The sequence below is a fragment of the Mastomys coucha genome, unplaced genomic scaffold, assembly GCF_008632895.1.
Source record: "Mastomys coucha isolate ucsf_1 unplaced genomic scaffold, UCSF_Mcou_1 pScaffold3, whole genome shotgun sequence".
NCBI lineage: Eukaryota > Metazoa > Chordata > Mammalia > Rodentia > Muridae > Mastomys > Mastomys coucha.
In genome coordinates, this window is record NW_022196909.1 from 26,268,580 (window position 1) to 26,296,139 (window position 27,560).

Below are 27,560 nucleotides of genomic sequence, written 5' to 3' on the forward strand. Positions count from 1 at the left end.
CTCAGTAGAAACCAACGCTTCTGCTTTAGTGCGCGGAGCACTGCTAAACATTTAGAAGACTTTTTTTTTCTGTCCCCGCATGAATCATTAACCCTTTCAGTTCTAAACATAATTGTCAATTCACTGAAATTTCAGTAGTGGCTCTTGTCCGCTTCGCCACCCGCTGCCAGTAGAGTAACTATCCCCGGTTGGCTTGAGTTTTCATTTATATTTAGCATCGTTTGTCCAACATGACCTTATATGTTGGAACTAAATAAGAATAAGTTAGTTTAAGTTGTAACCGGGACAAGGGCAAGTAAACATCTTTCCACTCCTAAGAGCATCATATCTAGGGACGATGTGGGGAATTGGAAAGACCAGCTGGAGGGAGGGCTCCCGCGGTACTGTGTTTACATTTTCACAAGCGCGCGTTCTTAACATGGATATCCTTATTCCTAATTTTTATCTGCGGCATCTACGTGGGAATACGTAGCAGGGGCTGTTTTTATCTTTTTTACCTTTCCTCTTTGGAAAGGACTTTTTCCGAGGGCAGCTAAGAGGAGGATCCCCAAGTCTTCTGTATTACTTTAGTTACAGTAAACTGTGCCACTTCAGTGACTTCTGGGAATTCATGCACTTTCACATTTAAATAGAAAGTGCTATTTGTGGCTGAGGGCTCCTAAAGGAATTCTCTTCAGGGAATTCTATTGACTTCTTTTTTATGTTTTGTTTTTAATTTTCCTATCTGGCTCAAGATGCCCACGGATCAAGAAAAAAAAAAAGCTGCTAGGTGTTTCCCTCTTCTCCAATTTTTCTTTTCCTGTGGTCCATGGGAGCTCGAGAAGGCTGGTGCTCAGGGATGCTGGCAGGATGCAACCCCTCTCGGGCTTGCCTGCTGGAGGATGAAAGAGACTGAACGGGCGCGGGCGCGCGCGCGCGCGCGCGGCAGAGGGAGGGGGACCCAGTTGTTTTGAAAGTTGCTTCGCTAGGGAGCTGGTGGGAAAGTTCAATTTTCCCCATTTGGAAAAGGCAGGCTGGGTTCCGCTCCTGCACCACACGCGTTTTCCATTTTTAGCTTCATTCAGACGCAGACAGCGCCCCTGCCTCTTCCTCCCCTTGTTTGTGACACTTCTCTGAGGCAGCTTTTCCACAGCTCTGAGGGTCTGGCGGCCATGACCCCGGGCGTCCCAGGACACAGGACGCAGCAGCGCCCACGACACTTTTCTGCCTTGAGAGGTAAAGCCAAGGATTGTTCGAAGGTAGCTGCTCTTTCTTTCCTGATGAGGCTACCATAGACATAATACACATTTTTTTTTCCAGCCAAGGGTTGCATTTTAAAACCGTGCTTCTTCAAGGCAGTCTACTTTACCCGGCTTTGGACTCTTGCTCAACTGTACAAGTACTCCATCAGCTTTTAAAGTCTTCGGAGTACTGTGTTAGTCATAGCCTCTAAGAGGGAGGCACAGGAATGCCGGACAATGGGGATTAAAAGCCTTTCCCTTCTCTTCCAGGCTGCCCCCAAGTGTAGCTCCTGCTCCGTGAAGTTTCAAGGACTGGCAGAGACCGGGATCATGAAAGTGGACATGGAGGACGCAGATATGACTCTGTGGACAGAGGCCGAGTTTGAAGAGAAGTGTACATACATAGTGAACGACCACCCCTGGGATTCCGGCGCCGACGGGGGTACTTCTGTTCAAGCCGAGGCATCCCTACCGAGGAACCTGCTTTTCAAGTATGCCGCCAACAACAGCAAAGAGGTAAGCGGCCGCCTTCTGGAAGTCTGACGGGCAACTGGGCCAGCTCTCCTACTATCTCTGAGAGCCATGAGAATTTATATGCATTGGCAAATAATTGATCGCTCCAGTGACCGTTTTCCATTGCTTTCTCTTCAAGCCAATTCCTATTCATTTCTTCCTCCCTTCAGCTGCTCTGCACTAATTACTAACCAGTTAAATCTTTTGGCAAGTTGACATGACTTGGAAAAGCTGACTGGCGGCACTGGTGGCCAGCCCCGTAAAGGGGCTCGGTGCTTCACCCACTGGCCTTCTTGGACAACAGCTTTAAAGGAAGGAAACTTTCTTAGAAAAGGAGGTTTTACCCTTTGCTCATGAGATGGCTTTATTCTTTTAACGAGCCAGCTTTATTAGCTGGGTTTCTAAAATTATTCTCAAAACCTTGACGTGTTTATGAACTGAAGTGATGGCATTAACCAGGAAGAGGGTCACGTAAAAGTGTCCTCTGTCAAGATGACTTCACTAACCACCGTTTACCTGTGGCAGCTCCTTGGCCTGGTCCGGGCCAGGCCGGCAGGCCCACTTTTTATGGCTTCTGAAGTGGGTACACTCTTTGTATCAAAGGGACAGGCACCTGAGGAGCACCTGATTTGTATCCAGCCTTTTGTGTAACAATTAGAGCCGGCAGTGAAGTGATTTGCAAAATTACCTCAAGCTCTGAGAATCTGGCTGCTGCTCCCATTGGTCTCCTGGTGGCTAAGTTGCTGAGGCTAGCCCTCAGGAGACTTCCCACCATCACCATCGCCCACAGTGCTGTGGTTTCTGATGCTTGCTGTCTTTTGGGGAGCAGTGAAAAGGTGGGGATCCTGGGTTGTAAGAATTCCAGATTTGTTCCTGGAATTGTGACTAGCCAGGTCACTTTCCTCCTTCCCCAACACGGGAAAGCCTCTCCAGAGGCAAACACTGTCTCTTTCCTGTTTGTGTGTCTGACTTCAATGTTTGGGGGGGCAAAGGAGGGAGGAGGAAGAGATTGAGATCTAAACTCAAAGAGAGGAATTCTGCCTTGAGTTTCACTAAAGCTCCACTCTTTGTTTTATTTCCGATGGGAGACTAGTGCTGTGTTTTATGAAAAGCAAAATTTAAACTGTAGTTTGTATATAAATATCACCAGAAAAGAAAATGTAACCCCAGAGGTCACCCTTAATTATACCTCTTTCTGAAAACAATGTCCTTCTCATCAGAAAGCCTCTGAGTATGTAACCTGTGGAGTCAATGTGGCATTTGTTTGGGTATTTGAGGCCTGGCTGTGGCTTTATAAGGTGTAGTGTGTTCTTCCCCATCAGATTTGCCTAAATATTGGTCCCTTCAAAAAGGGCCATTCATGTTCTGTTGCCTCTATCGCCTGCTGGGATTGAAGTAACGACTCCCACTTTGGGTCCTTGGCTCTGTTCTCCTACAGTGTCCTTCTCAGTTCATCCCTTTTAAGTTTTTCAGTTTTTGTTGTTCTACTGAAAACTATGGCTGAACGGAGTTATGCTATTAGATCATTTAGTTCAAGGTTCAGAGAGATAGTCAACTTCCCCGAAGGCTAGAGTTACAGCCAGGCACAGACCGGGAGCAAAGTTCTCTGATTGCTCCAGGTGTTTCTCGATCATGCTCCGCTGGCCCCTCTTGGTGTCACTGTGGCCTTATTTATCTTAACATAGCTCAGACCCGTCTTTTCACTAAGCCCGTTTTGATTCTTGTTCTTTTCTGCTGAAGTCCTTCCCATCTCTGTATGTTAAGCAACCAGAAAGAGACAAGACTTGTATTTCTGAAGGGGAGTCCTTCATGACACAGAGAAAGTCAGCATTCTTTGGTCCTGCTCTTAGGTCTTACTTAAATAAAAGTCGAACAGCTGTGGTAGCACATCTTCAGTCCTCAATCATAAAAGCTGGCAGGAAACAAATGTAAGCTCCATCCTGTCTTAAGTGTACACCAAAATGTGTGCCTGTTTTCCCATCTCTCTGTCTCCTTCTGTTTTGAACTTTGGGACGGGTCCCTTGGGGTAGTGAAAGAGAAGGACAGAGTTGAGCCATTGGGGCTGTGATAACTGCAAAGCAGTGCCAGGCCAGAAGCATCTAGGATGGATGAAGTGTTCCCACTACCATTGTTCAGTTAGTTCCGTGAGTTCCGTGAGCTGTGGAGACAGGGAAAGGCCTTTCTATGCGTAGTTTTTATCTGACTGCTCTATCTCGCCCATCTTTAAATGTTTTCATTAGAACAGCAGAGGCTGTTACTTTATGTACTGTGTGCTGACATCCTGGGGATTTTTTTTTTTCTTTAAAACAAGATCATTTTTCATTATGAGTTTGTGCTATGTGTCAGCACCTTCCCACCACCCCACACTCCCCCCCCCCTTGGTTTAAAAACAAAACATGCGAACTGTATTTCTGATCTTAACATCAATTTTTAACTCTGGCTCAGAATCATTCTGTTCTTTTATTGGGGCCGTTCGATCATTCTTACTTCCTATTTCCAGATCTAAAACCAAGTACAAGCATGCTATTCAAAACTTTTAGAACATTTAACCTGGTGGGTTCTTCTTTTGTGGGGATTTCCCCCTCAGCCTCCTCAAATAATCTCTGAATATTTGACTGCATAAAAAAAAAAAAATCAGTTTTGACATTGGAAGAACAGTATCCAGGACAACTTTCTGCTGTCAGCTGTGGTGGCTTGTCCTCAGGCATTGTGTGGCTCCTCTGTGACTCTGGTCTGAAGTTGAGTGGTGACAAACATCAGGCAGATCTAGGGACATGGTGTCCATTCTGATGGAAGTCCATTATTAAATTGAGCCATCTGTACGGAATCTCAACATAACATGCAATTCCACCTCCAGTCTTTTTTATTTGGTAGTATATGCCAGAGTGCCACCACATCTCCCTTAATATAAAGATAATGAAGCAGGAGACCTTTCAAAAACACCTGTTAATTCCTTTGAAAACTGGACTGAAGTATGGACTTGACATCTCAATCTATGCCCTTATAGTAAAAATACAGGAAAGGAAATCTAATTGTTGGGTGAGATTTGGGGAGGAGAAAGACAGCAAGTAATTAAAGTAATCTTAATTTGAAGTGAGGAAACTCAGGCCACATTCAGAACTGTCTCCTTTCAAATCCCCATGCTTTCTACTGGGCTTGGGTATCGCACACTCTAAATGGTAGTTTGTTTTTAAAGCAAACAAACAAACCTATGTTGTCCTTATCGTCTGACTTTTCGTTCTATACTCCCACTCGCCCCGTCCTGCACTGTAGAAATCTTTATTTAGTAAAGTTAAAAAGAAGCTCTGCTTTTTGTCTCCGAGCTCCAGTTTGTGTCCTATAGCCAAAGCCACTGACAGAGACAGATGTGCCCAGGTGTCGGAGGAGTTGGCTCAGCACATAAAGCAAGCCGTGGATGGCTTCTGTGGGGGCAGAAGAGGCACGGGCAGCTTCAGGAGGCTTCTTTTACTGACGGGTTTAGGGAAGGCACAGAGCAGCCGGTCCCCAGGAGTGATCCTTTAGGACCCTGGTCAGTTCCAGGGAAGTGTCTCTCCTCTCAGGTGAACACATGCTTAATTAATTAGTCTTTTTAAAAAGCACTGAGCCAACTCAAAGCACAAGCCGAGCTTCTCCATGCGCTTTGCTTGTTCCTAGGGTAGGACACTGTAAACAATGGGTTAGGAAGATGGGCTTGGGCTAAGATACTCATCTGGATCTGTTTCCTACTTCCTATTATGAACAACCCTGGCTCCTATCCCGATCCAAAGACATCCCACCGTCACCATCACCTTCAGAGCTGTAGTTCTTATGTCTTCTTTGATTCCCGAATCAGACATGGATTAGGCATGAAGGTGTTTATTGTGTGTTGTTAGCGTGCTGAACTTGGGATGGCTAAAGGTGGTTTATTTGATGTTCTTTGCTGAGATAGAATCTTGAGGTGTCTGTAGTCGGAACACAGGCCACAAGCTGCTGATCTTCCTGCATGCTATGATTAGAGGCATGCACCACCACACCTAGTGAGACAGGTGATTTCGAAGCTACAGGGTTCCTCTAACCTCAGAATGCTGAACTGTGTGTCTCTGTTTATTTATCAGTGTGAATTTCCTCATGTTCCTTGGCTCTGTGTATAGTAGGAATTCTAATTATTAAGATTCTATTGTATTCATAAAAATCATCTAATATTGCATTTTGGTCTGGTTCTATTTCTCAGACTGACCTTGGACTCAGCCTCTACTTCCAGAGTGGCTGGGACTTGAAGCCACCCCAGAATTCCTGGTTACTCCTTTTTTTTTTTTCCTCTTTCACACGACTTGTCTGTTGAGTTGCATTTGTGAGGTTATAGACGGCAGGTGCTCCAAACACTGACTTAAACATCTACGGTGCCAACTCCATAGTTGGGCCTAAAAGGTACTAGAAACCTTGTACCTTCTCTACTTTATTTTTTTTCTTTCTCTCTTTCTTTCTGTTTTTTTGTAGGACCAGGATTCTAATTAACTTCCTTTTGGCCACAGGACAATGTGTTTTGTTAGCATTAAAATCGATAGGTGAAAACCAAGAGTCTCTTCTGTAGAGAATGGTAATCTGGCAGGGAAATTGTGACCTCATTGGACTGCTCCTTGTTGGTAGTCAAGCTCTGACTCCCAAGAAACTGTGCGCAGGAGGCTATAATTTAAAACAAAGTTGATGAACCAGTCGAGTGCCTTTCTTAAAATTACTGCTTTAAAGGGGATATGTTGAAATTATCAGCTAATTATTGGCTCCCTGACAAATGGCATTATTTGTTTTTCCTGCTTGGCATTTTAATATTATGGAATAAGCATTCAAATGTAAATGTCTAATAATTTGTGTATTATAGAAGACAATTCCATGGATTTTTACAGAGTGGGTTCAATAATTTGCCCTAAACAAGCCTGGGACAAAGGAAGTCTAGTCAAGTTTTCTGTGTAGATTTTTATTTCTGGAGTCTCTGCTCTGAGATGCTCCTGTTTCCCCAAAGCTGGGCTATTAGCTGGGCTCCCCAATGATGAGGTGTTCTTGGAAGCATAGACAGATGTGATGAGGGCAGAATAGAGAGGAGACAAACATCTGCTTTTTTCAGACCTTTGCCACAAATTCATACAGGACCAAAAATAACACCTGTAACTCAACGAGTCTGTTTCGAGTTGTGCTGGGTATAGAGAATTTCTCCTCTCCCCCTTTCCTGTCCTAAGAATGCCCCGTTAACATATATTGAATATTAAATTGTTTAAGAAAATGGTATCTGATGATAAAGGGACGCCTGTCATGAGAGTGGCCTGTCCCCACTCTTCAGGTGTGATTATTCCACACTAGGCCCAAGCTTAACTTTTGATGAGACTGGAGACCAGTTTGCATCACAGCCAAAGTCTGTATTTTTCACTCAAACTACCTGAAGAGCCATTGATTTGCTTCTCTGCACCTACCGTTGAGGCACATAGTCATAGGAGAGCCACCGAGAAAACAGCAAAGTAAAAATAAATGCTGTGCTTTACCTTGCCCTTGCTCATGCCAGTAAGGTGTTCCTTACTGTTTTGAACCAGAACCAAAATTAAATTGAGAAAGGAAACCTGGCACTGTGAGAGGTGTTACAGAGTCACTCAGGGTTCATTTGAATTACTTCCTGGTTTGTGTCTGAGGTGTTTTTTGTTGTTTTGTTTTGTTTTTTAATAACATAAAAAAGAAAGCTACGTTCAAGGAAGAGTAGCCATAGTTCTGTTTCTTCAGCAAACCCCACAGAGTCAGAGTGTGCGAGGCCTTCAGTCTGAAAAGGTCATTTCCTCAGATCTTAGAAGCCACATCTTTTAGAACCCACAGTCTCATTACATATTCCATTTCAAAGAGGGACTTCTGACCACCATTGAGGAGATGTTAGAGAAGAACAAAGTTACTTGAAAGATCTTTCTTCTAGTAAAGAAAGCTTACAAGCTGAGGAAAGGGGAGCGAGAAGCCATCTGGAATTTAAAAAAGAAAAAAAACTTAATGTGTTTGGTTTCTGGTTCCCTCAGCCCCTGTGGAACAACTCAAGAGCATTATTTTGGTTTCTGAGGTTAAAACTCTTGCATTCCTTTCAAGCACACGGTATTTATGGTTTGAGGGAGAAGGAGGGAACTAGGGAACTGAAGGCAATAATCTCTCTCTCTCTCTCTCTCTCTCTCTCTCTCTCTCTCTCTCTCTCTCTCTCTCTCTCTCTCTCTCTCTCTCTCTCTCTCTCTCTCTCTCCACCCGCCCTGGCTGTTTGATTCTCTTAGAGCAGAGTCAGCAGGGTCACTAGAAAGCAATCCCCTGGACTACTTGGATGACTTTATAAGATGACTGTCAGGAAGCTTTTTTTCCTGCTAACTGTGGAGGCATCGATGGGGCCTCGCTGGGTTACCAGTTGGCAGTTCCATTCACTGAACTAGCTAGATTGACATCTCAGAGTCTGAGTAATGACTTCACATTTTTTTTTTCCTTTTAGATTATTGGTGTGGTGAGTAAGGAGTACATCCCAAAGGGAACTCGCTTTGGACCCCTGATCGGCGAGGTCTACACCAATGACACAGTTCCCAAGAATGCCAACAGGAAGTATTTTTGGCGGGTAAGTAAGAAAACATTTTTTTTTTTTAAGACTTTTCAGTGTAAGAGGGTAAATGGAGCTTAAAGAACATGCTCACTTCCTTCTCAACCTGTGATGAGAAACAACAGGGCTCACCCAAGGAAACTTTGGAACTCTGAGCTAGTTCAGGAAAACTGGCTAAACACTCTGCCTGGAAATATTAGCTGGAGGTGGTTAGCTGTGGACTACCTGTGAATCTCAATTTTTGCAACTCATTACATACAGGTCTGTGAGGAAAGGAAACAGTTTGCTTGCTTCTAGGGCAGGCTCATTTGCATTTCTCTTCGAGGAAGTAGTAATGAGTCACCGAGGCTTAGATTTCACCCTTTCTTCATTTCTTGCTGAGTTAAACTTCATTTGAATGGAAGAGTTATCCTAAACGAACTTATCTCAAAGAGAAATGTCACTAAGAGAGGATAGGTAGATGGTGAGTTAGTGGAACTCGGAAGGCTCATGGAGATAGTTTTGTTTAAATCCATCTGCACCATAAAACTGTTACATTTGACAGTATCAAAGCTGCTGAGCATAAAGAAAATCCTTGTTGTGCCTGTGAGATGGTAGACTCAGCTAGGAGAGCTATTCTAAAGGTCTGGCCTATGCTCTCTCCTTTGGAACGTCAGGGTTAGCCAGGACTCAGGTGACCTGGGAAATGGGATTCATGGGTAAAAAGTGTCCTCCGAAATGTCTCTGGCAGGTCCAGTTTTCCTCAGTTTAGAAATGAAGAGCTATTTATACAAATGTAGTGAGCTGCTTTCCTCACACAGACATGAAATACACATCGCCCAAAGAGATGGTAATATCCAAAACTGGATTACGCTTACTCTGCCTGATATCTTTTGACATAAGAAAAAAAAATACTTTGGTTAAAAAAATTACTTATTCCTGAGAGCCTTTCTTCATCGAAGGTTTGTTTCCAAAAACTTACTACTTATACGACTATAATTGTAGTCTTGTTAAGTATTTGTTCTCAATTTTTATTTATTTATTACTTGCTTGGTGTTAAGATCTATTGCTCCAAGATCCACAGTCTGAAAATATCAGTGGTTTTGCCTTTACTTCTCCGATGGGAGCCACAGTGGTAGATTAATCTTGGCCTCAACTGCTCTGAATAAAGACAATCTGACACTGTTGTTTTGAAAACAGTCAAGAAACACCAGAGGATCTCCCATTACTGTCCCAGCTCTGTTTCATTTAAAGACCTACAAAAATAATTAGACTAAATAACTAAAAGGCTTCCCTTGGAAGGAATTACTTAAGTCAGTTGTTCATATGCCACGAAGATGGGAATAAGTCTTTTCACAGGTTGGAAGATCCTGATCTGTGAAGCAGGAATAGGAACATCTGTCTGTTGTGAGGAATGAAAGGGTGCCATGCAAATTACACAGTCAAAGACGCGCTCAGGTTGAGAAAGCAGTGACATTTCTTGTAACTGTCCGTATGAATCAGCCTGTGTTTAGTCTTCTTGATACTAGATGGAAAGGCAGGTATCAGTGTGTCTTTCATAAAGGCAGGATGCTATTTTCTTGGGGTGCGTGTGACTTTCATGACATCCACGCCCCCCCCTCTTTTTTTTTAAATGAGGATACAGTAAATCAGAGAGGTGGAAAGCCTACTAGGATCAACACCCCCTCTGTTGACTGCTTCCGCCCTGGTGTAAGAGCGATGGAACCCCTTGTTCCTGGAAGTTTGCGCGTCAGAGTAAACAAACTTGAAAACCCCTCTTGATAGCTGAATCCAGCCGGTCTTGTTACATCTTCTCTTAACAAGACACACCGCGGAAGCTCTCCCAGGCTGCTTTGATGAAGCCACACGCACCCCCCAGCTCCCCCCCCCACACACACATACAATTCACAGGAAGTCACTCTCAAAAGAAACTGATTCTGCTGTTTACTGCCTGTATTAAAGGGACAGAGTTCCTTTTTATTTCTGATAACGTTGGAGGGAAATAGAGAAACAGTCAGACAGCCAGTGTGTGACTAAGAATAAAGCAAATAGCCCTGTAGAGCAAAATCTCTGGGGTGAGCAAGGAAGTGCCAGCCAGCCGTACCTCTTGGAGACTTGTCTTGTGTGTAAAGAAAGCTCTCGGCTCTGAAGGAAAGGTGGCGGTTCTTCAAAGAAAGGAGCTTTTCTGGAGAGGATAAGGAGTGAGTGAATCTTTTACCCCTTGGTTTCAGTAGGAGTATATTTCTCCCCGATCTTAACTATATGCCTTTAACGAGGCATTGTGAGCACAGCTGTGAGTTAGAGGTAAGCATTGCTGAAGGTCAGACTTCGGAGTCCTTCTCTACAAGAACCATATATTTCCTTTCTCTTCTTTTTTCCAAAAGCCCAAGCTCGTGGCTCTTGTGTGTGCACGCGCAGGCTGTGTAGGCTAGCCTCCTCACAGATATGGGCGAATCTCTCTACTCCTCTGACAGGAAAGAGGCACCTGGCTGCCTGTGTTTACCAAGAGGAAAAGTTACTTCTCAATAGGCTGTCAACTCCTGGCCTCCGTGCCAGTGGCTCACTTTGTTATGGCAGGTGAAGTTCACCTTGGCCCCACCCAGTGTTTCCACCAGAAGGCTGGCTTCCAAGTATTCATCTGAACGAGTGTTACTGTGGGACTCGGGGTTGGGGGTGGAGGATGTTTGCAGAGTCTAAGCCCCGGGCGGAGGTGTAGGAAACACTAGTACAGAGGCCATAGAAAAAAGGTGAGACTCGGTTTGACGCAGTCCTCTTGGCTGGTGTGCCCAGTGACTCAAAGCACTAGATGTCAGCAGAGTTGGAACTCTGTGCTGAGCAGAGTCGCCTGGTCGATATTCGCTACTGCAGCAAGAGTACCTTCTTTACGGTAGTTTCATCCACTCCTGGCTGTTATTAATTGGGACTTATTATTATTATCATGATTATTATTATTACTATTAGTAGTGGTGGTAGTATTTTGCTATCCACTGCCCTCCCCAACATGAAAAGACCATAAGATTGAAATGGAAAGGTAACTAACACAATGTGCCCCATTTCCTCCCTCATTTCTGCTGATTCAGCATGAGTCCCACCAGCTCAACAATGAAGGCTGGAACTCATTCATGGGGGAAGCTTCCCCCGTGGCTTCGGGCCGGCTGCCTTTCACACAGCATCTTATCTTCTCTTTTGAACAGATTTATTCCAGAGAGGAGTTCCACCACTTCATCGACGGCTTTAATGAGGAGAAAAGCAACTGGATGCGCTACGTGAATCCAGCTCACTCTGCCCGGGAGCAAAACCTGGCAGCCTGTCAGAACGGGATGAATATCTACTTCTACACTGTTAAGCCTATCCCTGCCAACCAGGAACTTCTTGTGTGGTATTGTCGGGACTTTGCGGAGAGGCTCCACTATCCTTATCCTGGAGAGTTCACAGTGATGAATCTCAGTAAGTGGATTACAGAACAAAAAAAAAATTAAAAAATGCCAGTAATGTCAGTTCTGCCCCTGTGAGCTAATAACACGTTGTCTAATTATATGGCTTCATCATGTGTTGGACTAAGTAGGTGGCTTTAGCAAAGACTAGCAAGAGGAAAAACATTCTTTACTGTCCCTACTCCTTATTATAAAACTTAATCATCAAATATATACATAGATATTGTATAAAATGACTAATACGGAGTGTTGGGTTAGAAAGTTACAGGAAGAAATATATTTCCAATTCTAACATTATGCAAATGGGTGCTTGGAGGCAGGATGCAGATTAGTGTGGGCATATTGAGCACGCCAGCCGTAGTCCCTTACAGCTGTACTGTGTCAGAGCTTTGAGTTTTCACTAGAATCTTGTGAAGATACATGTGCCTATAAAACCATGATCTCATGTGGAAAGCTATTTCTAGAAAAAAAGCTGTCATAGCTGTTCAAGTAGTCTAAGTGAATAAACCCTAAAAGATTTCATATCTTAGCTTCCTTCCTTATGGTAAAAAGAATTAATCTCATCTTTTAATCAGTCTTACGGTAACCACTTATCACTTTATCTTGACAAATTCTTGGTTCCTTAGGTTTATAAGCTTTTACTTTTTTTTTTTTTTTTTTAATATGGCTAAAATTACTGTCATGACCTCTACAGAGCATTCCTTTACTTCAGTCATTCTCAAGGTAGCTTTAGGGACAATTTAAGAATAAAAACATTCTAAGTTGTGTTGTAACTCCGGCACGTGCTCTGGGTCATACAGCTTGAATCCTATAGCACTTTTTAACATGACCCGTCTTTTGATTCAAACGGAATCTTGAAGGTTTAAAAGTCTTCATTTTGATACTCTCTGAAACTTGAGGAAACATTGCCAGAAACCTGTTGAAAATTCCAAACTAGAGTTTACCCAGTTTTTACTATTCAGTCTCATTTGCGTTCCCTGGAGACTAAATATAGTTCATATTTTACCACTGAAACACTGGAAATATTAATTTTAGTAATTTAACTTTAAGACTGATGACAGTGGTGACACCCTCTAAAGGTCTAGCTAGCCGTGTTCATTCTGCAATGCTTGAGCTCTCGGGAGTTTTCAGTTTTCTGAAAATCTTAGCTTCAGTACCCTTCCCTGTGAGGCTTACAATATAGTGTTTGTGCCCAGGGCCCTCAACTCAGCAAAGTATATCCTTGAACTAAGCATGGCAGGTACCATCCATTCTGCCCAATGGTAGCAAGCCCTCTCCTCACGTGTTTGGGTTTGCTTTGGGTTTTGTTTTTGTTTTTGTTTTTAATTTGTTTGTTTGTTTATGGACCGGGTCTCATCCTGCTTAGGTTCAGTTCAAATTTCATAGGTAGTCAAGGAAGGCCTTAAGCCACTGATACTGCTGTCACCTCCCAAATGCTAGGGTCACAGGCCTGTGCCCACCGTGCCTGCTCCACTCCACGCGTTTACTCTTTGTGTTCAGAAGTCAGTTTCATGATGCTGTGAAATGACGGCTTTGCTCTTCAGAGTCCCCCTTGGACAGATGCAGGAGTCTGCTGAGGGTCACTAGCGCCTGCCTGCCTCCTTTGTCTGACCTTCCCAGGACAGAGAGAGAGAGAGAGAAAGAGAGAGAGAGAGAGAGAGACAGAGAGAGACAGAGAGAGAGTTAACCATTCAGTTGCATTGCGAGACTCCTGCCCCTGATTGGGAAACCTGTTGGCCCAGGTGTGGCCACCGATGACTGACACTCTGATCAGGAAAATTTCCAGCATTTCATCAGGCCTAATAGGCAGATCGAGTGTCCAAGATGGGGTGTGCTGGATTTCCATGCTTCAAACACAATGGAGGTCTGTCTAGAATCTCTGTAAGGCCTTCCACAGTAGGGTGAAGGGAATGGAGACCTAGTGAAAGAATGTAAGTCCCCAGAAATCACAAACTGACAGGAGAGAAAAGGGAGGGAGGAATGTGGAAAAGAACTATTAAATTTAGCTCCTGGCCCTCCCAACCTTTTTGGTAATTTTTTTCTATCTATCTAACTAACCCATCTAGAAATCAGTTGACCAAATTATAGACTTCTGAATGTTAATCTGCTTTCTCGGTTTCAGTTGAAAACAGACTTTGTTTTGCCTACTGCAGAACTTCTAGGTTCTTTCTTGTAGTCTTGGGGGTGCTTATTATAGATCGAAAATGTGAGTCGGCATAATTAAGCCATTCAGAACCTTCCGAAGCAGCTCACTCTTGAAATGACTCTGTCCGCCTACAGCCATTTAAGATTTAAGAACAAAAACAGATCTTGATTTTCTTTTTCATGTTAACTCGAGCTGCCAAGTGGGAGAGTTAGAAATGAGACCCGCTCCTGTGATTACTCAGCTGCTGAACGTTGAGTTTTTAAAAATGTACCTTCATATACAGTCTATAATTTCCAGCTGTAAAGTATTTTAGAGACACTGACATTTCGCTGCGGATATTCCTTCAGGATAAGCTCTCGGCCTGCTTTTTCCTGAAGACAGAGCCATCAAACACTAAATTAGGCATGTCACGGAGAAAATGAAAAGTTCTGACTTCTTTGTGTCTTGGCTCCGTTATTAGCTTCACAACAGTTCAGGGACTGATGTGCTTATTCGCAAGAAGAGATAGGATTAAACCTGTGCTCCGCACTGGGAGAGAGGGCCCAACTCTCTAGACTTAAACAGCTTTCGTTTGTTAAAGTTTCCACTGTGGGACTACTACAAAAACATTTTGAGTCTTTGATGTGATTTGCCACATTAAAAAAAAAATGGCACAGAGATGGGTGTGGTGGCACACACCCTCAATCCCAGCGATTGGGAGGCAGGAGCTGGTGGATCTCTGAATTCTTGGCCAGTCTGGTCTATTTAACAAGTTCCAGACCAACTGAGAGGTTGCATAGTAAGTCTTCCCCCAGGGTCCCTCCCCCCCAAAAAAACAGAGTTAGGAAGGCTGTACAAAAGCAGGATTGCACATACGAGAGCACACACACACTCACATGTGCACACACATGAAACTTCTTTTCTTTTAACTGACGGTGCTTCTAAAATCATTATCTTTTTTTCTAACCTCCAGTAAGTCCCTTCCTGTAACTGTGGGATGCCTCACCTATCAGTCTTCCAGCTTAACTTGTCTCTCTCTTCCTTTACCATTTTAGCTTTAAAAAACAAAAGTGACAATTTGAACTTCCTGCCTGCTGGGCCTCACCCGAAGGACTGATATTGGGCTGATAAGGGGATATTTATTTTGGTTGAGAGGCTTGAGAAATTGCTCTCCCTCAGAAAGCTTTCTGTCACTGACCCCATCAACATCTCCCCTGATAGTGTTGTCCACGGTGTTTATTCTGGGGCTCTGGCTACCCAGGAGTAACTGATAACAGTGGGTAGGAGATAAGGTCCCTGTAAAGCGCTTTCCCACTGGAATCAAATCCCTCCGGCCTGTCAGCCTGGAGAATGGATCTGAAAGTCTGAAAGCTTTCATTCTGGGCTTCCACAGAGTTCATCTTCAGACCTATCAGGTAGCAAGCCTGGAGTTAGTTCCTTCTCATTAAGCCCAAACGGACTGTTTTATAAGAGCACAAAGGATACTTTTTTTTTTTTTTACATTGTCTTAAGTGTCATCCCATACCTGCCAGATCTCCAATTGTGGAGGTCAAGAATCTTGCTCCTACTCAGAGTGGGTGCACCCCATCTGCTGATGCTCTCAGTATCCTGGGCAGGAATGCCTGTTTAAATGAGCATCCCTGTGTATTAGGGTTACATAGCTATGGAGAGTCTAGGACAGTGTTCTCCTTTTCCGAGCTTGACCAGGGTATATATGCTGTCTCTAGGGGCAAATGCTTTCCTCTTAGCTGCCCCTGTTTTCTTTGGTGCTGCAAGTAATTGAACTGGCTTGGGAAGTACCTGTTGTGGTTTGGCAGAGGTGACTGTCACACCTCATGATTCCAGGAGACAGCCCAGATGGTAGTCTGGTTAGACCAGAACCTTGGTGAAATGCTTGTGTTGCCCAGCAATGGCTAGAAGGGGCAGCGGCCATGTCCTTCTCTATTTGGTACAGGCCCATTCGAACAAGGCTTACGGAGTTCCCATGCAAAGAGAATTGAGTTGAAAATTGATGACGGTTCATTACTTAAAACTGGTCTTAATCTTTCATCTAAGTTTGCACAGCCTGCCGATTTCCTTTAAGTAAACTGCAAATGACTTATTAACCCGTGACAACCCCCCACGCCTGTATTTTTTCCATCGCATCTTAGTGAACGCTCTGCCCGTTCCAGTTTGAACAGCACTTTTCTATCCTAGTTCTCACTGATGGAAAGGAGATCATCCGAGGGGTGCTGGGGCGCTGGGGCTATGTGGAGGGTGCCATTGTTCAAGGGTTTGATGTTGTTCCCGCTCCCCCCCCCCCGAGGAAACAGAGCAGTCTTCTGAGTGGGTGGCCGAGAGCCCTCCGGAGCGAGAGGCGTTAGGGGCCAGGTGTCTAGCCTTTGTATTTGCCAGCTGCTGCTCAGGGTTTCTCAAGAAGAGAAGATGGCTTTCTGATTTCACTTTGGTTCTCCACAGCCCTGTGAGTAAACGGCCTTTCTTCTTCGTTTTAGCACAAACGGAAAGCAGCCCGAAGCAATACAGTAGCGAGAAGAATGAACTCTACCCAAAGAGTGTCCCCAAGAGAGAGTACAGCGTGAAAGAAATCCTGAAACTGGACTCCAATCCCTCCAAAAGGAAGGACATCTACCGTTCCAACATTTCACCCTTCACTTCAGAAAAGGACATGGATGGCTTTCGGAAAAACGGGAGCCCCGACATGCCCTTCTACCCTCGGGTTGTTTATCCCATCCGGGCACCTCTGCCGGAAGACTTTTTGAAAGCGTCCCTGGCCTATGGGATGGACAGACCCACCTACATAACTCACAGCCCCCTTCCGTCTTCCACAACTCCAAGTCCCCCTGCAAGCTGCAGCCCAGAGCAGAGCCTCAAGAGCTCCAGCCCCCACGGCAGCCCGGGGAACACGGTGTCACCCCTGGCGCCAGGCCCCCCAGAACACCGGGACTCCTACTCCTACTTGAATGTTTCCTATGGTTCCGAGGGCCTGGGCTCCTACCCTGGCTATGCACCTGCCCCTCACCTCCCACCAGCTTTCATCCCTTCTTACAATGCGCACTACCCCAAGTTCCTGTTGCCACCCTATGGCATCAGTTCCAATGGCTTGAGCACCATGAACAACATCAATGGTATCAACAACTTCAGCCTCTTCCCCAGGTTATATCCTGTCTACAGTAACCTCCTTAGTGGCGGCAACCTGCCTCACCCCATGCTCGCTCCAGCTTCCCTGCCAAGTTCCCTGCCTACCGATGGAACCCGGAGGCTGCTTCCACCGGAGCACCCCAGAGAGGTCCTTGTCCCCGCGCCCCACAGTGCCTTCTCCCTTACCGGGGCTGCAGCCAGCATGAAGGACGAGAGTAGTCCCCCCAGTGGATCTCCAACGGCGGGAACTGCAGCCACGTCAGAACACGTGGTACAACCCAAAGCTACCTCAGCAGTGATGGCAGCCCCCAGCACTGACGGAGCCATGAATCTCATTAAAAACAAACGAAACATGACTGGTTACAAGACCCTCCCTTACCCCCTGAAGAAACAAAATGGCAAGATCAAGTATGAATGCAATGTCTGTGCTAAGACGTTCGGCCAGCTCTCCAACCTGAAGGTAGGCTTTTAGACCCACCGCGGGTTTCTGCCCACAGACCCGTGCTGGTTTGTGTTTCCGCTGCCTGGCCTCCTGGCCGCCTGGCCGTGAGTTGTTATGCACTTGAGCCATAGGAGACCCAGCTTGAGCCTGGACTGCTAGACTGGGGTCTGCTGAATAATGAAAATATGGGGTTTATCTCGATGCCTTTCCCTAAGATGCTTGCATCTGTGTTATACATACCTGCCTCTAGGAAACTTAGCGGGTAGGCCTCATCACAACCCCAGAGCTCACCCCCTGTGGTTTCTCCCCAGGTCCACCTGCGAGTGCACAGTGGAGAACGGCCTTTCAAATGCCAGACCTGCAACAAGGGTTTTACTCAGCTCGCCCACCTGCAGAAACACTACCTGGTACACACAGGAGAGAAGCCACATGAGTGCCAGGTGGGCAGTGATCTCTGGGTAGAACTCTCAACCTCTGTAGAAAATATCTGTAGAATTGTCTTCCCGTGTTGTCTCAACAACACAAAAATATTGCCTTGGCACAGGCTGCTGGCCCTGTGCAGCTCCTGGGTGCTCTGTGGCTACACACAAGCTATAGCGAGGATGCCTGGGTGGATGGCAGTCAAGTTTCAGTGGGTGGGGACATGTCCACGGATAGCAGTGCCTCAGAGTACCCAAGTCCCCCTGATCACTTAATAAAAGCATGAGCTTCTAGGCTGGGCAGTGGTGACACACGCCTTTAGTCCCAGCACTTGGGAGGCAGAGGCAGGTGGACTTCTGAGTTCAAGGCCAGCCTGCTCTACAGAGTAAGTTCCAGGACAGCCAGGGCTACACAGAGAAACCCTGTCTCGAACAAAACAGGAAAAAAAAGAGGCTTCTGGTCTCCTGAGGTTGCTGAATATCGGCCTGTTGTCTTGCCCCTCCCACTGCAGACAATTAATCTGGTCTTCCCTTTCTCTGCCTTCGCTTGTCCCCACACTTTAGGTCTGCCACAAGAGATTTAGCAGCACAAGCAATCTCAAGACCCACCTTCGACTGCATTCTGGAGAAAAACCTTACCAATGTAAGGTGTGTCCTGCCAAGTTTACACAATTTGTGCACCTGAAGCTGCACAAGCGACTGCATACCCGGGAACGGCCTCACAAGTGCACCCAGTGCCACAAGAGCTACATCCATCTCTGCAGCCTCAAGGTCCACCTGAAGGGCAACTGCCCCGTGGTCCCAGCCCCCGGGCTGCCTTTGGAGGATCTGACCCGAATCAATGAAGAAATTGAGAGGTTTGACATCAGTGACAATGCCGACCGTCTTGAGGACATGGAGGACAACGTCGACGTGACTTCCATGGTGGAGAAGGAGATTCTAGCTGTGGTCAGAAAAGAGAAAGAAGAAACCGGTCTGAAAGTGTCTTTGCAAAGAAACATGGGGAATGGCCTTCTCTCCTCTGGGTGCAGCCTCTATGAGTCATCGGAGCTGTCCCTCATGAAGTTGCCTCACAGCAACCCACTACCTCTGGTGCCTGTAAAGGTCAAACAAGAAACAATTGAACCGATGGATCCTTAAGATTTTCAGAAATTAAGTGTTTCGTTTTGCTTCTTAGGGTATGGCTTGGTGAGTCAGGGTGCCTGTAGCAAATTGCTTGTACATGACTCTAGATCCGCAAAGCTCCGTGTGGTTCTAGATCCGAGTGGTTCCCCGCACCTCTCTGGAATTAAAGAAGGACTCCAATGTTACCAAATTCTCAGGGCATAAATGAGGAATAGACTCACTATATATACATATATACATATTATATATATATATACTTATTTACAGCCATGTCTATAAATTTGAACTTGTGTATTTTGAATATTTGTGTGGATATGTTTGCATAGCCTTCCTATTACTAAAACTATTGCCTAGCCATAATTATTTTTTCAATGATAGTTCTTCATAATTTATTATACAGTTTATCTTTCAAAAAAAGCAATAATTAAAGAAGTTTACAATGACTGGAAAGATTCCTTGTAATTTGAGTATAAATGTTGTATCCTTGTCCTGTGGCCATTCTTTGTAGATAATTTCTACACATCTATTTAAATGCCTAAGACTTAAAAGATAGCTCTGTGGCTTCCGGCAACCTTTCTCCATGGTGATGCTTTAAAATGAGGGTTTGATATTGCCAAAGTCATGTGGTTGGTGTGTGAACTCAGAAGGTCACATAATCTGAAGGACATGGTGTAAGTTGGGGATGCGTGTGCAGAACTGCTCAGCAATGATTTGAGGGGACGGAAGAGGAAAAGAAATATTTCATGTTTCGGAGTTATGGTTTGGTTTTCCTCCTCCTAGTCACAATTTTACCAAACGGTGACAGGAAGGCTTTGCCAACCTGTCTCCCAATGTCACATGACCATTCTGAGTGGCCATATGACTTTGGCATCCCCGGGTGTTATCTGAAAATGTGAAGATAAAAAGCCGAGTTCAGAAGATCTGTCTTAAAGCACAGATGTCTTTGTGTGTGTGAGGGTTGGGGGTTCGAGTCTGGCTATCATTTTGCTGTTGACTTGTTTTTGTTTTTTTTAATGTCACAATTGCACAAAGATGGTGCCCTACCAAGAAGGATTTGATGTAGAAAGGCTTCGGCCTCGCTTAAAATGCAAACAAGCAAAGAGAACAGAAAAATAAAAGTAAAAACGGGTATTCTTAGCATCTTAGGTTAAGCGGGTAATGAGCATTCCTAACCCCAACATCAATTGTATTTTATCTGTAAAACTCAGCTTTTCTCAGTATTTGTGTTTTTGCATTGTATAGTTAACTTAATTGAAGATGAAAGGGCATTGCAAAGGTGTTCAACAATTACCTCATTGAGTGTATCCAGTAGGAGTGCAGGAAGTGATGTCATTTCTCATGATTTGCTACCCAGCTGAGCATATGTGCTCCCAAAGGGTAGGCTGGGTGGTTCTGTCCTGTATTCTCCTAAGCCCAAAGGTTACCTGTTGGTGTTCAAGGTGTAATAAAGAATGCTGTGTATTTATGAACCTATTTATACCACTATACCATGTGTATATATGATATATTTATAACCACTTAAATTGTGAGCCAAGCCATGTAAAAGAACCTATTTTTCCTAAGAGCAAAAAGAATCTCTCTGAAGTTTTGCTTAAAACTCCATGACCTCACTTATCACATTGGTGCTCAGGCACCACCCTGCCTATTACCAGAGACCAGCGCACCTCAGCACAGAGGGAAGGGCCCTGGTGCATCTCAGCAGGAATAGAAAAACAGCACATCATCCAGTCGCATTGGGTTGTCTTGCTACGCGTGTGTCAGTTGGGTCACAGAATAAAAACCATTTTTCTATTTCTGCTCTCCTCTTCCTCTCCCTCCTCCGGAACCCTGACACATGCTCACTCTCCAGTCTGATGCTGACCTTAGAGTTTTGAATAGACCAGCTTACAAAGTGGAAAAGCTTCAGATCCTCTAGGGAAACCCAAGAGCCTTACTGACCTGTTGCTGTGACTAGCAAGCTGGGTTCCTTTACCTACAAGGATCAAAACCAGAGATTCCACACATGCTAGCAAGCAAGCTCTCACGGAGCTGCAGCCCCATCAAGGCTGACATTTCTGGATGCATCTGTGTTTGAGAAAAATACTCCTTAATTGTAGGTTAACCAAAGCGTGACATGACATTGACACCAAATACGATTTCTTTCCAGTGAGCTTACGTTGTTTTCCTCCTGCGTTTTCTTGCGTTTGAGAGCATTTTTACAAGGACAATTGCTTTTCTTGCCGTCTGTCTTCCTCTTAGGCCTCTTACATGAGAGTGTTGAGCCCACAATGAACAGTGGTTTGTTTGTTTGTTTGTTTTTTCCTCAGAGTTAAAACTGACCAAAGTTATTGGCTTTTTACTTTGCTAGAACAACAAACTATCTTATGTTTACGTACTGGTTTACATTGTTATTTATGTGCAAATTGTCAAAATGTAAATTAAAATATAAATGTTCATGCTTTACCAATGCTTGTCTGGTGTCTTGAAAGAATGTCCTGTGCTGTTGCTCTACTACCACAGGGTCACTGAGCCACCTTTTGAAGAATTTTCAGTTTGTCTCTCCCTGCCCCATCCCCCTTTCCCAGCAGTATGATGTGGTGCCCAATTTCTCTCCTTTCTGTGGGCTGTCCTAGGGAACAAGTGAACACGGCTGACCTGGGCTACCTCATGCTCCCATTCAACTCACTAACCGGGCCAGACTCTGGTTAGTTTCTGAGACCAAGTGTCTTCAGGGTGCTGTGCCATAACTCTCAATAGTGTGCAGTTTTTCTTAGGAATTACGGATATGTATCCCTATACCTGAGGTCATAGTGAGGAAGACTAAGATCCATTTCAGAAATGGCATGTATGTACTCATAGCCTGCAGGTGGGTGAGGAGTTCTGGGAAGCTGGGTTCAGAAACCTTTCTTGCTGGTGACATTAGTATTGTTTCTGCGGTTTGAAGCTAACCCAAAGTGTGCCACAAGAAATGTCCTACGTTCCACCCCCCACTGCCCCAAACTTGGGAAGCTCATTTGCAACTTGGGTACTTGATGTGAATTTCCAAAAGGATGATTAACCCCAAACAAATGTGAAGGCCAGGGTTCCTGGTGGCATGGCTCTGAGCCTCGTGGATCCTACAGTGAGACTGAGTTTCCCTTTCTTATTCATGGATGTTCCAGAACCTAACCTGTCCCTGAGAGACAGCACAAGTCAATTTGATTCCCTTTGGTAGATAAAAATGGGAGAAAGGTCTTAAGACGTGACTGCTCTCTGGAGAAGGATCTGGAAACCCCTTTCCTATGTTTTTCATGGCTCCCATTTCACCATGGCCAACTTCGTGAGTCCATGCTAAGGTCATGTTGAGAAGACAATACTCCTTACACCTCAGCTCTTGAGACTCCCTTGTGCTTTCTTTTGCTTTCGGGGTTTCTACTTAATTCATGTAAACATCTTGTACCAAGAATTTGAACCGCTGCCAACATACAACAGTGCAGTAAAGAAAAGCAATCCCTAGTATCCAAACGTGCCAAGCGGTGCTGGTTAGATGCCTAAATTCTGCAGAACCATTGTAATAATTTTTTTTAAAAGCCTCCATAATATCTAGAGTGTAGCAATTGCTAACATAAATCATCACTCTTTGGTAGAGGAGAGCTTGTTTTCTTTCAAGGTGTCCGTCTCAGGAACAACCGTGCATAGCCTTGGGTGGGACAGTAACACCCACCAGGAGCCCAAACCCCTCTCTACCAGACTCTAGACTGTTCTATTTACACAGTCCTCAGTGGGCAAAGCAAGTCTGAAAGAAGTCACTAATTCTTTTTTTAAAAAATTTCCTTAATTACAAATAAGCTATGCAGAAATATTCCCTACCATATGACAATATATAGACTATACGTGGTGCGTCATAGAAGTTTATGAGCACATTTCTTGATGGTCTTTCGTAGGGGGAAATGAAATAATTCATGTCTTATAAATTGATATAAATGAAGTTATTCTGTCTGTCTGTCTGTCTGTCTGTCTGTCTCTCTCTCTCTCTCTCTGTGTTTGTGTGTGTGCGTATTTGTGTGTGCGTGTATGCCAGGTGTGGTAGCACACAATTTTAATACCATCCCAATACTCTTAAATGGAGGCAGGCAAATGTCTTTTAGTTCAGGGGCAGCCTGCTCTACATAAGGAATCCCAGGCAGATTAGGACTATATAGTGAGAGCCTGTCTCAAAAAAAAAAGAAAAAAAAAAAGAAAAGAAAAAGGATAATGAGGAAAGGCCAGGTCAGAGGGAGGAAAGACAAGAAGCACATGGAGAAGGCTTTCTAACATAAAACTAGGCCTCCAGGGAGATCTGTCCAGAAAGGAGGGCTGGAGGACAGAGGAGCAGCTAAAAGAGGAACTCAAAGAGAAGAAGGTTTCAAGGAGCTCCATGAGCCAGTCCAGTAACAGCAGAACACTTTCCCCATACAGCGTTCATTTCATTACCTTCAGCTAGGCCATTCTTGGCATTAGCTAGCTCTGAAAATCCACTTCCGGCTGTGTGATGATTGTCGAGTTTCTGAGCCCATGGAGAAACCTCCCACCACACCCCTTCTCAAGACCTCAGAGACCCCAAAGTCCAAGTGTTCAAAGTAGTGCTGACAGCTTAAACAAGTGAGAAGTGATTTTAATTTCAATACAGCCCTAATCGGTGTGATTCAGACGAAAACTGCAGCAAGATTCCAGAAGGTTATTTTTAACCAGATTTATGCAAATCTTCTCTGCTGTGGCCCAGCTTCTCAGAACACTATAAACTTAACGAACCTTCTCCTAGTTGGCTCCTTCCAGGCTTGCCAAGTGCTGAGTCAGGATTGGCCATGTACACATTTCCCTCTCTCTGTGTTTAAGATAGAAGGTGTTATTCAGCACAAGTGTGGCATAGTCATCTTTGAGTTTTTCCTCTGCCCTATCGAGAAAGAAAGAGGAAGTGACAGATAAGCACCATTGGGTAATTTTAGTAAGAGCTTCTTCAATGTGCTTACAAAACGTGTGTTCGTGAAATGGTAGGAAAGGGTCCCATCTTTGGGCATCAGGAAAACTCACCTGTGGATAAAGGAAAACAGCTCTCCACTATGGGTGAGGATCCATGCAAAAGAAAGGAGAGAAGCTCACAGTAGAAGAGTTTAAACCAGTGACCCCATCCTGGGGGCCACATATCAGATACTTACATTACAACTCATAACAGTAGCAAAATTATAGCTATGAAGTAGCCACAAAAGAATTGAATGGTTGGGGGTCACTATACCATGAGGAACTGCATTAAAATGTTGCAGCATTAAGAAGGCCGAGAACCATTGATTTAGACTAAGATTATCTCTGAGGTTTATAAGACACAGGGGTTCTCCCAGGCAGGGACAGAGTGTTCCGGCTTGTAGGAATTAAGGAAGAGTCACCACCCCGCTTGAAAACACAAGCTCATCCCAAGACACCCTAGCAAGCCCTTCTATGCCGACAGTCCAAGCAGCTGTCAATTCCACGTGCAGCTGAGGACCTAAACCAAGACGCGTTCAAGACTTTGATAGAGAACTTTAGTTTCCTTAATCTCCTGAGATCCTTTGGAAATGCAGTATGTATGATCAAACCAACTAGAAAAGCCTGACCAGCTCTGAGGAAAAGTTCATGATTCTGTACAAAAGAAGAAAAGAAAGAACAGAAGAAAGGAAGGAAGGAAGGAAGGAAGGAAGGAAGGAAGGAAGGAAGGAAGGAAGGAAGAGAAGGAGGGAGGAAGAAAAAGGAAGGAAGAAAGAAACAAAGGAAGAAACAAAGAAACATGTCCCATGTTGTAATTTCCAGGAACTGTGAACAGCAATAAGACAATGTGTTCACCTGGCACTGCTCTAGACCTCCCAACCAAAGCAGGAGTTACTTGGGAAGAAGGACGGCCTCTGCCCTCCTCTCCCATCAGTATCAGCATGGTGATCCTGAGTACAAGTCCCCATCCATACAGGTAAAGGGAGTATGGGACATCAGCATCTATACTGTAAACCTCTGTCACCCAGTTTTAATACATGTAACCTAATAGAGATGCCCTGCGACACCTACCAGCTGAAGATCAAGAACAAGGTCATCTAACTTTCTTGGGCCCATAGTCTTGGAATATATTCAAGGAAGAAACTGAGTTCAAGTCCCTACTCACAGGGGACACACTGTGTACCCAGAATAAAGAATGCATGTCTTGGGTCTGCCCATCATTCCCCACACACCCCACCCAGTTTCCTGATCCTTGGAGGGGCCGTGCCTGGATTGTTTCCAGCTCTCAGAAGTATCACGCCTTTGCTACGATAAGACTCCATTATTTCCCGCTGTCCTTGGAAACCTGGTGGCTTCAGTAAGTGCCTATAGATCAGAGAGAAGAGGAGACCCAGAAATGGGGGACAAATTAGTATGGGACAAGCTACTGTATCTTCTGGCAAAGGACAGTGAGCTTGTAGGTCCTGTGAACTCATGAGAACTATATACTTTAATATGCTTGTCTGAAAGAAAACTACATTTTTTAAAAATAGAAATAATGGGTATGCTTAAGTTAAATCCTTGCTAGACTCCAAACTCAGAATGCTAGTGTCTAATTTAATTGCTCTCTTTTTATTTTTTTGCTTTTCCTTCTTTGTCTTTTCCCCCTTCTTTTGTGTTTTGTTGTTGTTGTTGCTTTTTTGTTTGTTTGTTTGTTTTTGTTTAAGCAAAATCATATTTACAAGACAAGTAAAAAAAGATTTAAGTTTGTTGTCACAAAAAGGAGGAAGGTCAAAAACACTGGCAACTGAGGAAGCCTGTGAGAACACAGTAAGGAGACCCTCTAAGGGGACAATTTCAGGTAGCGAAGCCATTAGGCCTTGGTACCACTTTAACGGTTCAAAGTTTTAAAAGGGGGAATAAGGACAAACTGAGCTGAGAGAGGGAGGAGGAGGAGGAAGAGGAGAAGGAGGAGGAGGAGGGAAAGGTTAAAGCCAAGACAGAAACCGTGAGTAGATAGATGTGAAAGGGGCTGAAAACGAGTGAAAAGTGAAAAATTGCTTTATGAATAAACGGTTGAAAGACGGTGACTGAAAAAGCAAGCATGCTTCCAGTTATTTCTGAATCACAAGCTGTAGCAGAGAGGCTGGCCTGAGCAGCCCGACCCCCTAACCTCCATTGCAGCGTTGGGCTTGGCGGGCCTGTGGGCGGACAGTTTTCTACTTGACTGTTCAGTTTCGTTGTGATTGCCTCCAGCACAGATGATATGGGCCATTTTACCACCCTGATCACCAAAAAACATGCCTGGTCATCTCTCCAACCTGCTGACAGGATGGGTAGGTGCCACCCGATGGGACAAGCCAAGGGATGAGGACAGAGCCGTAAAGAAGACACACACAAAGGAGCTCCTGAGTGGCTTTGTCCCTGTCTTGCTGGAAGTGACATGGCTTCAGGTCCGGGGTCCCTTTTCATTTCTGGTGGTATGTTCCCACAAGGTAGTATGCTCCCGGTGAAGCCATGGGGGTCCTGCTTCAAGTCCCATGTGACTTTCCCGAGCACCTTTGGGCTCAGGTGTAGCGAGGAAGATGCCAATCATAGCAGGTTTCCCTGCTCCACCCCTTTGCATAGTTGGGGAAGTAAGTACAGGGAACACCAGGAAATGGACCGGTTCTACCAGTGTGAGTCTGCCCTCCCGCCAGCCTGCATGATGAGGGATGTGAAAGAAAAGCTCTTAAATACCCACCAGCCAGGCCTTGTGTTGTGGAAAATGGCCAAACGACACAGCCATTTCTCCATTGTGAGGTTGTCCCCATGCTTATGTTTCTAAACGTAGTCCATACTCAGTAATGCATACATCGAGGAGGCGAGAAGTGGGTGGCCTCATATCCCAGGCTTAGTTGTATGGATGTGTTTTCTGTCCAGTGTTTGGTGAGCATCCTCCCTCCATGAGTACACCCTTAGGACAAGCTGAAGGAGGCAGGTGCCTCTCTAGTGACCTAGGGACTAGGGAAACTAGGCCAAGGGGACATTTGACCCAGATGACCCAAGGAACTACTACCAATGCACACAGCAGGATGGATAACTAAAGGATGAGTTGGCTCCTAATAACCATCTTGTGCATGCAGTTCTGTCCACTGACCAATGAGGAGGAGGGTTTCCTAAAACCTCCCCAGAAACCTTGGCACCTATTGGATTGCAGAGGGGTCCTTTGCCTTCGATAGTGGGGGAATCTTTAAGGCAATATGCTTTCCTCCCAGGGGTTTCCCATGAAGGAGATGACAGTGTTAGCCTCGGAGTATCTCCAGCCCAGAGATGGGGAGACAGTCAAGGGAGATGCCCAAGACATCTAACAACTTCATTGCTGGACCTGGAAACTGACTCTGCTCCCTGTGTTAGCACATTAGATACTATTCTTATTGCCAGCTGGGTAAAACCCAAAGGACTCTCTGCTATTGTTCACACTTTGGGCACACTTGCCAAACACGAGCACCTTACGGCATGAAATTACTGCCTTCTGTTTTGCCCAGGTCCTTATGGGCTCTCCCACTGAGCTGTATCCTAAGCCACACCGTCTGAACTCTTAACTAGTCATTAAATCACATTAAGAAGCAACAGGCAGAGAGTCCTGGGGAGGCATGACCTGCCATAGTCTG

The 27,560-nt window shown here is 44.9% G+C and overlaps 1 protein-coding gene across 5 annotated transcripts in view; it reads left to right on the forward strand.

The window, feature by feature from the left end:
• Prdm1 (PR/SET domain 1) overlaps positions 1-21,418 on the forward strand; it is a 92,323-nt gene extending 70,905 nt beyond the window's left edge. For 2 of the 5 annotated variants that reach the window (XM_031347640.1, XM_031347638.1), the window contains exons 2-7: positions 1,491-1,736; positions 8,209-8,328; positions 11,484-11,736; positions 16,341-17,446; positions 17,740-17,868; positions 18,412-21,418. In XM_031347640.1, coding sequence (XP_031203500.1) covers positions 1,551-1,736; positions 8,209-8,328; positions 11,484-11,736; positions 16,341-17,446; positions 17,740-17,868; positions 18,412-18,987 — 2,370 coding nt within the window. In that variant the 5' untranslated portion in view covers positions 1,491-1,550 and the 3' untranslated portion in view covers positions 18,988-21,418. Of the gene's footprint in view, positions 1-999; positions 1,239-1,299; positions 1,379-1,490; positions 1,737-8,208; positions 8,329-11,483; positions 11,737-16,340; positions 17,447-17,739; positions 17,869-18,411 lie in introns of those variants that run through there. The other 3 variants (XM_031347641.1, XM_031347637.1, XM_031347639.1) reach the window with 3 other exon arrangements.
• Positions 21,419-27,560: the final 6,142 nt, after the last annotated feature.